The sequence below is a fragment of the Zonotrichia leucophrys genome, chromosome 4, assembly GCF_028769735.1.
Source record: "Zonotrichia leucophrys gambelii isolate GWCS_2022_RI chromosome 4, RI_Zleu_2.0, whole genome shotgun sequence".
Lineage (NCBI taxonomy): Eukaryota > Metazoa > Chordata > Aves > Passeriformes > Passerellidae > Zonotrichia > Zonotrichia leucophrys.
The window spans coordinates 60,425,130-60,436,639 of NC_088173.1; the positions used below are offsets into that span (position 1 = coordinate 60,425,130).

At 38.8% G+C, this 11,510-nt stretch overlaps 1 protein-coding gene across 2 annotated transcripts; it reads left to right on the top strand.

Moving 5' to 3' along the window:
* The first annotated feature begins 129 nt into the window (after positions 1-129).
* Positions 130-10,566, top strand: ZCCHC4 (zinc finger CCHC-type containing 4). 2 transcript variants are annotated; one of them, XM_064711903.1, is made up of 13 exons: positions 130-226; positions 402-520; positions 2,051-2,133; positions 2,829-3,104; positions 3,595-3,675; positions 3,995-4,067; positions 4,538-4,688; positions 5,218-5,333; positions 6,484-6,605; positions 7,187-7,262; positions 7,764-7,815; positions 8,509-8,653; positions 10,253-10,566. In XM_064711903.1, exons 1-13 carry the CDS (start codon positions 142-144, stop codon positions 10,374-10,376), a joined length of 1,503 nt encoding a protein of 500 aa, XP_064567973.1. In that variant the 5' UTR covers positions 130-141; the 3' UTR covers positions 10,377-10,566. The 2 variants fall into 2 exon arrangements, with proteins under 2 accessions (XP_064567973.1, XP_064567974.1); XM_064711904.1 differs by having other exon boundaries at positions 5,233-5,333.
* Positions 10,567-11,510: the final 944 nt, after the last annotated feature.

An 11,510-nucleotide genomic window follows, 5' to 3' on the forward strand; every position in this document is an offset into this window, starting at 1 on the left:
TTTGTTAAGCAATGAGCGCCGCTGTGTGTGGGGCTCCCGCGGCCCGGGCCCGCTCCGGGCTCTGCGCGGGGCCGCCGCTCCGCTGGGGGGCGCCACCAGCCCGCCCGGCCGCGCGGTGCCCGTCGGGACGGAGGCGGTGCCATGGCGGCGGCGGGCGCGGAGCTGCCGGGGCCCGGCGCGCTCGCCCTGCTCGGGCTGGCGCCCGGCGCGCCCTGCTGCCCTCACGGTGAGCCGGGCCCGGGGCTCACCTCCCCAGCGTCCCTGTGCGCGGCTCCCGGCGCGGGCTGACCTGCAGCAGCCCCTGTGAAGGCCGTGTTGTGGAAGCTCGGCTCTTGCAGCGGAGCAGTGAAACAGGGCTGCGGCTGTTCCCTGTGTTATCCTATCCTCGCGTTTGTCCCTAGGTCCTGCGCTTCTGTTTGTGAAGACCAGCCAAGGAAAAGAGGAAGGAAGAAGATTCTATGCTTGTTCGGCTTGTAGGGATAGAAAGGATTGTAACTTTTTCCAGTGGGAAGATGAGAAGGTAAGAGGGCACTGCTGAAGGCTGTGCTGAAGACCAGCGCTGCCAAGGTGTCAGAGGCCTGGAGCACCTCCCCTGTGAGGGAAGGCTGAGAGAGTTTGGGTTATTCGGGTTATTCGGCGCGGAGAAGAGGAGGCTCCGGGAAGAGCTGATAGCAGCCTCCCAACACCTGAATGGGGCTCCAAGGAATCCGGAGAGGGATTTATTGCAAGGGCGTGTAGTGGAAGGACAAGGGGTGATGGCTTTGAGCATTCAGAGGAGAGGTTTAGATGAGTTATTAGGAAGAAGTTCTTACTGTGAGGGTGGCAAGGAGCTGGAAAAGTTGGCCAGAGAAGCTGTGGATGCCCCATCCCAGGAAGTGTTCAAGGCCAAGCAGGGTGGGCTTCTACGCAACTTGGTGTAGTGGGAGGTGCCCCTACCCATGGCAGGAGGGTTGGAACTGGATGATCTTTTTATGTCCCTTCCAAACCAAGTAATTCTTTGGTTTTATAAAACATTGGCGATTTTTTCCTCTACCTAGCAATTTTAAAAGTATATTTTATTGTGGAAATCTCAGGCAAGTGCTATTTTCTAAACTTTGTGTAATAGTTGGTATTTAGCTGAGCACTTGTTTCTGTCAGGAGAACATGTTTCAAATAGAGCTTTCAAGAAAGGCTGTGTACATTTTGAGCAAGCCTGGCATTTGTTATTCTATTGCCAGAACATATAGGAAGTTTGCCAATGCTTTGCAATGTTGAACAAAATTGGGTACTTCTGATCCCAAGATGCCCTGTTTGCCCTAATTAAGACAGAGAAAATCCATTGGATACAAGCAACAGTAGGGTATACAAAATACTGAGATGGTGGGGCTCGGCATGGTGCTCAGTAGTGTCAGAATATCTGCAGCAATTTCTCTTTGTCATTCATTTTGAATATCACTTGTATTATGATGTATTTTCTTGTATTGAGTTTTACTGTTGTCTTCTTTAAGTAAAACAGTTACATAAGTTTTGACCAAATGTTTTGAAACTGTTGTGAAACCATGAGTATGTCTTGTGGGGACAAAGTAAAAGACTCAGAGAAGAGTGTGAGAGACTGAAATGTTAAAGACTCAGGTGCAGATTGTAACAAGGAGCTGTCATGCCTTAGAAGTGATTTCACACAAGACTTGGGCAACTTTTCTACTGTCATCAATTTGTCAGGATCAGATCAGAGTTCTTCAGAGGGACCACAACTGCTGGCACACATTAATGGAAAGGATGGCTCTTTGTCTTCCTCAAAATCACCTTTTGACTTTTTCTCTGAGTATTACATGTGATAGGAGAATGAAATGCATAGCTTAAATTCACAATGAGAGACTTGTGTTATTTTGCAGCATGCCCCTGTGCTGCAGGCATACTTGCTCTTCTGAAACAATAAATGTGATTATTTTTCCTTGCTAAGTAGCTGAAGCATGAGATGTTTGGTGCACCCTTTTTTCATGCTGAGATTTGATGTACCACACACAGAAGTGGCTGTTACCTTTGTAACTTTTCATGTATGCAAATTTTACAGGTGTCAGAAGCTAGGCTTGCAGCACGTGAAGAATATAATAGAAGTCATCAGCCTTGTTTTACACACAGACAGAACGTGGACAGGTATTGTTAATGTATATTTTCTGCAGTAAAGATGTAGTAATGCAGGTTTAGGTACTCTGAATGTAGAGATAACATTTCAAGATTCTTTAAAATATGAAAAGATGAATTTGGGCAAATAAGAATTGTTGTTTGGCAATGGAAAGGAAATAGCATGAAACACTGAACTACAGCATGGTGTTCTCACCCCAGGAACTGGGGGTGAGGGTTGGGTTTTTTTGGGGTATGTATAGTCATTCCTATGGTAGTGCTCATAGTGTGCTTACAAGAGGTCAGTAGCAATTGCTGTTAAAAAAAGATTTATTCCTGACTTTAGTCTACAAAAGTAACAGGCTTAACATTTTGAAAAGAAGCAAAGGTAACATAGTAATAAGTGATGTCTGAATTTCATGTGTAAACATACAGGACTTTGCTCATAGTTAATGGAGTCTTCACTCTTTAATCCAGTTATTTTATGAAGATTCCCAGTATATTTAGTGGCAATATTTTATGCATTTCAAAGTGTCCTTTGAATTTATTTTTTTGTACAAATAATACTTCATTCTTGTGGAGTTTTGTGAGAGCAATGTGTAAACTGCATTTTCAGTTTAAAATGTCTGAATTCCTAAAATATAAAAAAACCCCTCCATGACTCCCCTTCCTATCTTTGAGAGAGGCTTTTGCCCAGCTTTGTTCCCTATTGTCTTTTGTATTTAAAGGTACAAGAATTTTGTTCTGTTGCCGTTATCAAAGAGGAGGTTTTGCCAGGAATGCCAGCAATTGCTATTGCCAGCAGAATGGAAGAAACACTCAGATCACCAGTTCCTGTGTGATATCACCACTGCCCAGCTGAAAAGTCCAAGTCAGCTTCTGTATCCACTGGAGAATAAAAAAACAAATGCACAGTATTTATTTGCAGACAGAAGTTGCCAGTTCCTACTGAATCTCCTTACAGATTTAGGATTCAGACGAGTGCTCTCTGTTGGAACACCCAGGTACATCCCTGAGAATTGTTGCATCTTCATGTAATATTTCTCTCAAAGCTGTACAGCTTACTAATGATTATAGTCAATGGTTCTCCCATAACAAGAGGTTCACTATTGGTGAACCTCTCTTGGCTGGGATTATCCAAGCATCTAGTGAGGTCTAGTTTTGAACTTATAAGATACCTGAGAGGACTGTGGCAACACTGCCAATAACACACATACACGCTTCAGATCTCTGTGGTGGTTATGGAAGTGACGTGGAGTTTCTGACCTTGTGTGTTTTTGTGTGGTGATCCAGGAGACTCCACTGATTGTCATCTTTCAAGGCTAACCTCTTTTTCTAACTTGGAGTGCAGGCCAAATGGAATCACCCAAGTTTAGGCTACTCAGTTTCCTCTATCTGTTTGGGTTTTGTTTAGTAAAGTACCCAGCATCTTGTCTTGCAAGATCATTTCTGAAGTCATTCATTATGTATTAAATTCTTCCAATTATACTTCAGGCTTCATGAAATGATCCAGTCAAAAGCGTCACAAGAAGAAGAATTTAATGTTCGAAGCCTTCTGCTAGATATTGATTTCAGGTGGGTTTTAACAAATGTTTACATATCTGAAGAACATGTACAAAGATGGGTGTTCCTGCTGCTTTAAGGGATAAATTGCTGGTTGTTTTCCCTTTCTTGTTTCTGCATCCCTGTTCTTGTATGCATACACAAATGACATCCAGTTGATGAGAAAAGTAAGTAAATATACTGAATAATTTCTCAGTATTGGTATGTGTTGTCAGTAATCAGAACCCAAAGATGATGTTTTTCCTGAGGCCTGTTTTCACCCTAAATATCCTATCTTAGCAGACCAAAAGTTACTTATATTTTTCTACCCCTATCAAAATTTATTTTACAGGTATTCACAATTTTACACAGAGGATGAATTTTGCCACTACAACATGTTCAATCATCATTTCTTTGGCGGAGAGGTAAGGCCAAGAATTTATTGAGTGTTTTGGTAAAAAAGTGCATGTTGTTGATGCAGAATTTTGTAGGAAACTCATGACTAGTCTAGTAGAAAACATGATGGGAAAACATAAATTAATTAAAAACATTTTAATAGAAGCAGCAATTAAGGTGTGTAAGCCACATTAGTTAGCATAAATGTAATAGTCAACTTTGAATTGAATGGAAGAGAACTACTGAAAAAGAGGCAGTTTCATGCTTTGATTTTCAGTAATGTTTTATATGTTAGCTGAACAGGGCAATTGTTTTCACTCCTTCAAACTTAGGTGCATTTTTTGTGTTTGTTTTTTTTTTAATGCTACCCAAGAGGAAATTCACCTCCACAAGAGGGAAGCAAAGTTCCCTCTTCTGCCGTGATCGGTTTATTACCAGAGACAATATGTTTACAGTTCTTGAATCATGATTCCTGGAAATTAACCTCTGTTTCTTACAGGCTGCACATGAAACTTGCAGGAAATTCTTGTGTGAAGAGAATGGTGAAAGAGTCATTATGGTAACTGATCCCCCATTTGGAGGTTTAGTGGAAGCACTGGCTTCTAGCTTTAAAAAGCTGATGGCAATGTGGAGGGGGACAGAAAAAGGAGGTATGTATTACAGCCAGATGGGTGGCTTGTGCTGTAACATCACTTTAAGGAAAAAGTACCTATCTATAAGTTTGTGATTCTTGCTACTCAGGTGAATGTGAGCACCCTCATGTTATCATTTATAAAGATGAACTATCATGTACCTAATTTACTCTCCTGATATTTTTATATTTTTAGTTCAGTAATGCCCAATTCTCAAAGTCTGTCTTAAAATCTTAAAAACGTTTCCCTTTTTTTTTTTTTTTTTTTTTTTTTTGCAAATCTACTTTGCAATTAAAATGCACTTTAAAGGTAGAGAAAAATAAGCTATCAAACCAGTAAATTTTCTTAGCAACCTAAGTGGATTTCAAGAGTTTAGTTACATGGCACTTACATCTCCACATATCCAATATGCCAAAACTTTCTGTTGCCTAAGAGAACTAGTGCTTCTGCCCAGCATGATGTACATATCCATGTTTGTGTACTTGGAATGTCCACTGTAAATTTCTCATGCTACATGTACTATGTTTTTCTCCTATGTACCCCCAAGTTTTTTCATTACTAGGTCATGACAACAGAGAGATGCCCATGTTCTGGATATTCCCATACTTCTTTGAGTCTCGCATTCTTGACTTTTTCCCAAGCTTCAGTATGATGGATTACCAGGTATGGCTGAACCCAGTGAATCTGCTAATTACCAGCTGTGTGCAATGTGAAAGGAATAGGAGTGAGAGCAGGTGCAGTGGCAGTGCTTCTATATAGCTGGGCCTTGTTCCTGTGAAGCCTGGATTCTGTATTTCTATTAGTTTTATCTGTGATAACTTGATCATGTTCCTGTTATGTATCTTTAACTCACCTGTCATTAATCCATGAACTCATTTCTTCTGGCAGGCTTTCAGTATAACAAATTTGCACTAATTCTGACAGGTGCTTGTTGCAGATAAAGAGTATTTCATTCTTCACAGATGTTCAATGTCAGTGGGTAGTGCCCAGGCCTAGGAAAAAAACCCCATATATATTACAAAATTAAGGTCTTTCATCTCCAAAACTTCAACTCCAAAACATCAGATTACAATTACAGTGATGGAAACGTTTGGAATTACTTAATTAGTGAACTTGTCAGCGATAAAGCAATAATCTGGCATCAGCTTCTTCAGTATTGTATCCATTCAGTGCATACTTTAGGCACACGTACTCCAGTGTGTTTTGAGAGCTCATGGGTATTCATGATGCTAAAGGTTTATTTTTTTCATGTAACAACTCTGCATGAATTCTGGTATTGATATTCTGAACAGTCTTGTGGAATGAAAATTGTTGAAGAAAATGGAAAACTCATGCTAGGCTAGACTGCATTCCTGCCAGTGTTCACAGCTGAGAGTTTTTGTGACAAGTCTCTGAAGGCAGTGCTGGAAAAAGCAGGCTGATTAGATTTGCAACTTTGTAATTTTTCTGAGATGGGTTCAGATGTCATCCCTTGTACTGACAAACCAAGCTGTATAGATACTTTTATACAGCAGATTGCTCTGTTATCAGCTGCAATGTTATCCTAGATATCCCATGCAAATGAGAATAAAGGAATAAGTACAAGATGATTATTGAAGTGTAGTGAGCCTGGCCTAATAGTATGTTTGCACAAATTTACAGGTAAATGAAACAAAAAACTTGATGTAGAATTTGTAACCTGATTTGGGGTTAGAGTCTTGTATATAAATACAAGCATTTCATAAGGCACTTGTAAAGATAATAAATATGTAAATAGCTCTGCCTGTGCTTGGCATTCAGTTTAAGAATCTTTTCTATGGTTTTGTTTTTCTAGGTAGACTATGATAATCATGCACTGTATAAACATGGCAAGACAGGCCGTAGGCAGTCTCCTGTCCGTATTTTCACGAACCTTACCCCAAGTGTGATTGTGCTTCCTGAAGAAGAGGGATATAGGTAAGATATATTAATGCTCAGGTGACTTTTGAAAGAGTATCTTTGTTCTTAACTAGGGCATAAAGTCTCCAAAGGAGTTTGGGATGGTGCTGTTCCATGGTGTCCTGCCTAACTTGGATGCCAGCCTTAAGACCACATTTTTCTGTCTCATTCTAAAGTTGCATATTATATAAACAATGGGTAGGACAGCTGAAATATCTAAAAAGACATTTAAATTTTTCAGTGTGGAATTATGAGATTCCTTATTTTGTGTGTAGGAAGTACTGTCTACATCTACAAGAGAATTTTACAGCTATGTCTGATAATCAGCTGTTAATACAGTAGTAAAAAAATGAACTTGTAAGAGAAGCATCAAGGAGAGAGGAATTCAGTTTCATTTGCTACTGATACTTTTGGTAATTTGACCTGAATTTTACTGTGTGGATGTATTGTGTGTAAATGGCCAAAGTGGTCATTTATGTAGCAAAGATTGAATTTTTAATTCAACAAAGTGATTTTGCAGTCCTTACATTAGTTGTTAAGATTGTATAAAATTAATTGTTTTGTGAGCCAATAGTGAACCATTACATCTTTTCCCCCAGATTTTGCACTGTATGTCAGCGATATGTTAGTTCTGGTAACCGGCACTGTGAGATATGCAATTCATGTACATCAAAAGTAAGTATTTTCACTTCTTTCTGAATGGAAGTTTTAGCAGCAGTCAGATAACAACCTCTGCAGTACTTGCTTTGGTAAAAACCTGTTTGAATACTGAGTTCCATGGGAAACCCACAGCAGTTCAGTTTCACAGACTTATTATTACCTTCACAGTTCATCTTCCATAACCCACTGGGAATTAATTTCTCTTTCCCTAATTCCTTTGTGTTGCAAAGAGGACAGGACAAGTTTGCTGCTTGCACTTAGACCAGAATTTACCCAGCTGTGGTCTGTTGACACATGCATTTTTGTTCATGCTTTGAAGTTGTAGAACTTGCTAATTTCAAAATTTCATCTGTGGTTTTCACAGATTCTCAGGACTGTTGTTCTTAGTTGCAGTCCTTCCTACAGAGGAGTTGTTCCTGTAAACAACTCCCATGGGGACCATACATTAGTAGTTCTGTTTTAAGATAAAATCAGTGGGGGGTTCAATAAAAAAAAACATTTATTTGTCTTTTGTAGGATGGCAGACGATGGAAACATTGTGTTCTTTGCAAAAAATGTGTAAAGCCCTGTAAGTACAGAAGAATATTTTCTAAATAAAAGTGCATTTAGTCCAAAGAAACTGAAATTCCAAACCAGAAGAGAAAATATTCTGTGAAAGAAATAAAATGTAATTCAGAAGACATAGAATAAACAAAAAGTCTCAATTTCACACAAGTTACTATTCTTTAGTTTAGCTGTACTTGCACTGTGTGGAAGTGGAATAAATTGTTGCCAGGGCACACTAAATCCCATTTATATCTATCATGGCAAAACATAAATATTTCCAATTGTCATATAAGTATTTCCTAATTTTCTAAACTTTGAATTTCCTAAACAAGTAGGCAAGTACTAAAATGTTTGAGAGATGATGATAAAATTATGTTTCATGCACAAATTTAGTTGTATTTATACCTTTGTATAAATTGCTGAAGCCATTATCTTTGTTACAGTTACAACAATCAAAATCTGTAAGTACATTGTAACATCTGCACTATTTTTGTTTTGAAGATGACACCCAGGATAAAAGTTCTAATGGCAAAATAGTTCACACTTAATTTGACAGTATGTCTAGTAATGTGCTAAGGGACCAGAAAGTGACCACATCTATCTTTGTAAAGCTAATACTGAATTAAAAACCTGGTAATGTGGCCTGTATTTAAAGCTTAGTTTCAGAATGTTTTAAACTTTTCCAAGATCATAAGTCATGTTATCTATTTTTCAGCTTGGTTTCACTGTGACAATTGCAAGTGCTGCACTCTTGAGAAGCACAGCTGTGGGAAGAGTGACAGTGGCTGTTTCGTTTGTGGCAAGGCAGGTCACAAGCGCAGCGCCTGTCCCAGTCTGTCCCGCAGCAGAGCAGCTGGGCAGTAAGTGTGATACTGCACTCATACACTCAAATGCAGCATTCAGATGGGATGAGATCTTATGTCAGGGAATCAATTCACAAAGAGATGATTTTCCACTTTAGGTGCTGATGTCAGCTTTCCCTGTTGCCCACTTGCTGCACTGCTGGGGAGTATGTAGTGAAGGGAGGGTGGGATAAAAGGCAGGTCACTTACTGGGGCTCCCAACTCCCTGTCTCTGGGTTTTCTTTCAAAATTGATTTATACGGATTGCAGACTTCTGTCAAGATGACTGAAAAATGAAGTAATGGAACACTTTTATTCCCTTTGAATTCCTCAAAAGGCAGAGAAAAGAGTCACTAAGAGTCACTAGTTACTGCTTCCTGTCTCTTTTGCTTTGTTTTAGCACATTTTGCTTTTTTTCCTTCTGGTATTTCAGGTGCTTTTTGTAGTATGATCTAAATCTCCACCATTAATGAGGATCACATGGAGTACTTTTATTCTTCCATGATTTTGCTTTTGTTACATACAGAACAGCACTGTGCACATACCTGTATGTATCAGAGAGCCAAGTAAATGGTATGTGCTTGTCTTCAGATGGAACTAACTGAAAAGAGGAAAGGGGATTTGCTAAGAGATGGTCCAGCAGATGGCTCAGTCTTTCCAGTTCAGGATAATTGACTGCACTTCCATTAATTTCTCTCCAGAGTAGTGGGTTTTTCTGAGCTTTTGGACTTGAGTGGCTGTAGCAGATTTTGAGTGGAAGGCAGATTTTCCCTCCCAAAGCTGTACCTGTGTTACACAGTGAGACTCAGACCATTATCCTCTTGGGTCAGTATCCAGAGACTCATCAGATGCCTGCTGGATGGCAGATGGTACAGGTGTATTGCTTCATGTCCAGGTTTTGCTTAGGTACACAAAAGGTAGCAATGTTTCATTTTATGTATCTCTAAAAAATTTCCATCTCCTAATGTTTCTTTTTCCTTGGCTAAAAAAATTTAAAAGGATGCTAAAAGAATTTCATGAAACCTCATCTGTTTTTTTCTGTCAAGGAGGATACTTTTCTGTCAGTTGTGCCAGAGTGGTTTTAGTACTTTCAGGCCATCAGTTAGTTCTTTTGCTGATTCAGTGCAGAAGATAACTAAGATTTCTTTTTCTAATAAAAATTTTGTATGTTTGTTATAATTACTCAGTGTTTTGCATTATGACATCTTTTGTCAGAGAAAGAGAAAACAATCCACTTGCTAGTTAGTTTAACTTCCTAATGGTGTTAAACGTCAACATACTTCCTTCTAAGTCTTTCTATTATATATTCATGCATTATATATTCATGCATGAAACTGTGTGTGCTTTTTTTGTACTCAGTGAGTTTCTCATTTTCAATATCTGTGTAAATTTAAATGCTGAATAAATACATAAAATGAATGTATAATGGCAATAAAGTGGACAGTGAAGTTGAAAGACCATAACATTTTGAGATGTACTGTTCATTGTACTTTGACAGTACTTCACATACTGCCACATAATTCATATACTTACTTAGAATACCAGCAAATGTATTTGTACAGAGATGTGTGTTTTTCATTTTATTCTAATCTCTATGTTCCTTTTTTTACTTTACAGACCTGACAAAAAGAAAGGGCAGAAAACTCGAAAGAGAATAAAAATGAGGATCTGTAAAAGATTAGCTATGAAACATGCCATATTCTCCAAGAGGAAAGTAAAGAATAAGAAAAAAAAGACATGACTTTTCTTGCTGCTACATAGTTCCTAATTTATTTTTTTATTGTCAGCCTTTTGTTCCATTTTCTAAAAATATAAGTGCTAACATCCAGAATAAAACCTGATTGAATTAAGTGACAGTTCCTTTATTATACATCATTACTGGTACCAAAAAAAACCCTGCAACCCCAAAACAGCTCAGTGAACTACTACAGCCCTTACCATGTATTTGTATAATGTGATAATTTTGTATTTAGGATTAGCTGTTTGTCTGATCTGGTGGGTGTTGGATGTTGTGGATCTTACTGCTGAGAGGTGAGGTATGGGCACATGCTCTGGTTTTATGTTGGTATTGGAGGGTGGGGCAAGGGAGGAAGTGAGGGTAGGTGATGGGAAGGCACGAGTTCTAGGAATTCGGTTTCTGTTAGTTACAATTGTGAAAAATGCCAATCACTTGTTTTTAAAATCTTAAAAGTTTAATAGTAATAAAATGGTTATAAAAATAGTAATACAATTAGAGTAATAATAATTTGGACAATTTGGATTGGAACAACATGAGACAACAAAGAGTTATGGATGTCCAGGTACCTTTTTCTGGGCAGCATAAGCCTGAAAAAAGACACCTGTTAACAGAGGATTAACCCTTAAAAACAATAACCTGTTGCATATTCATACAGCTCATACCTGATAAATAAATTCCATTCAAACACAGGATTCTGTCTGGTCATCCTCAGCTTCTTCCTCTGAATCCTAACGGCGTCATTCTGCCTGAGCGAGATGGGAAGAAGTTCGTTTCTCCTGATAATGGGGCAATAAATTCTCTTTCTCTGAAAGATTTAGGTGTCCTGTGGCTGCTATCTCAGTGCGAGTCCTTTCTTTAGGAAAAAAAAAAGTATCCTACATAGCATAGTTTCTATTTTAACATTTTGTTATAGACTTAAGAGAATTAATACAGCATTACTTCCTAACACAGCACATATAATATTCAATTTAATATTTGCGAAATGCCAATCATAAAATACGCATTTTTCAAACAATCGTCTCACAGGGAGCCTTGTGAATTTTAAAAAATTTCTCACCAAATGGAAATGGGGCTTAAAAAAGAGTATTTAGTACTTAGTAAGTGAGCGGAGCGTGAGGAGCCTGGCTCGGCGCTGCG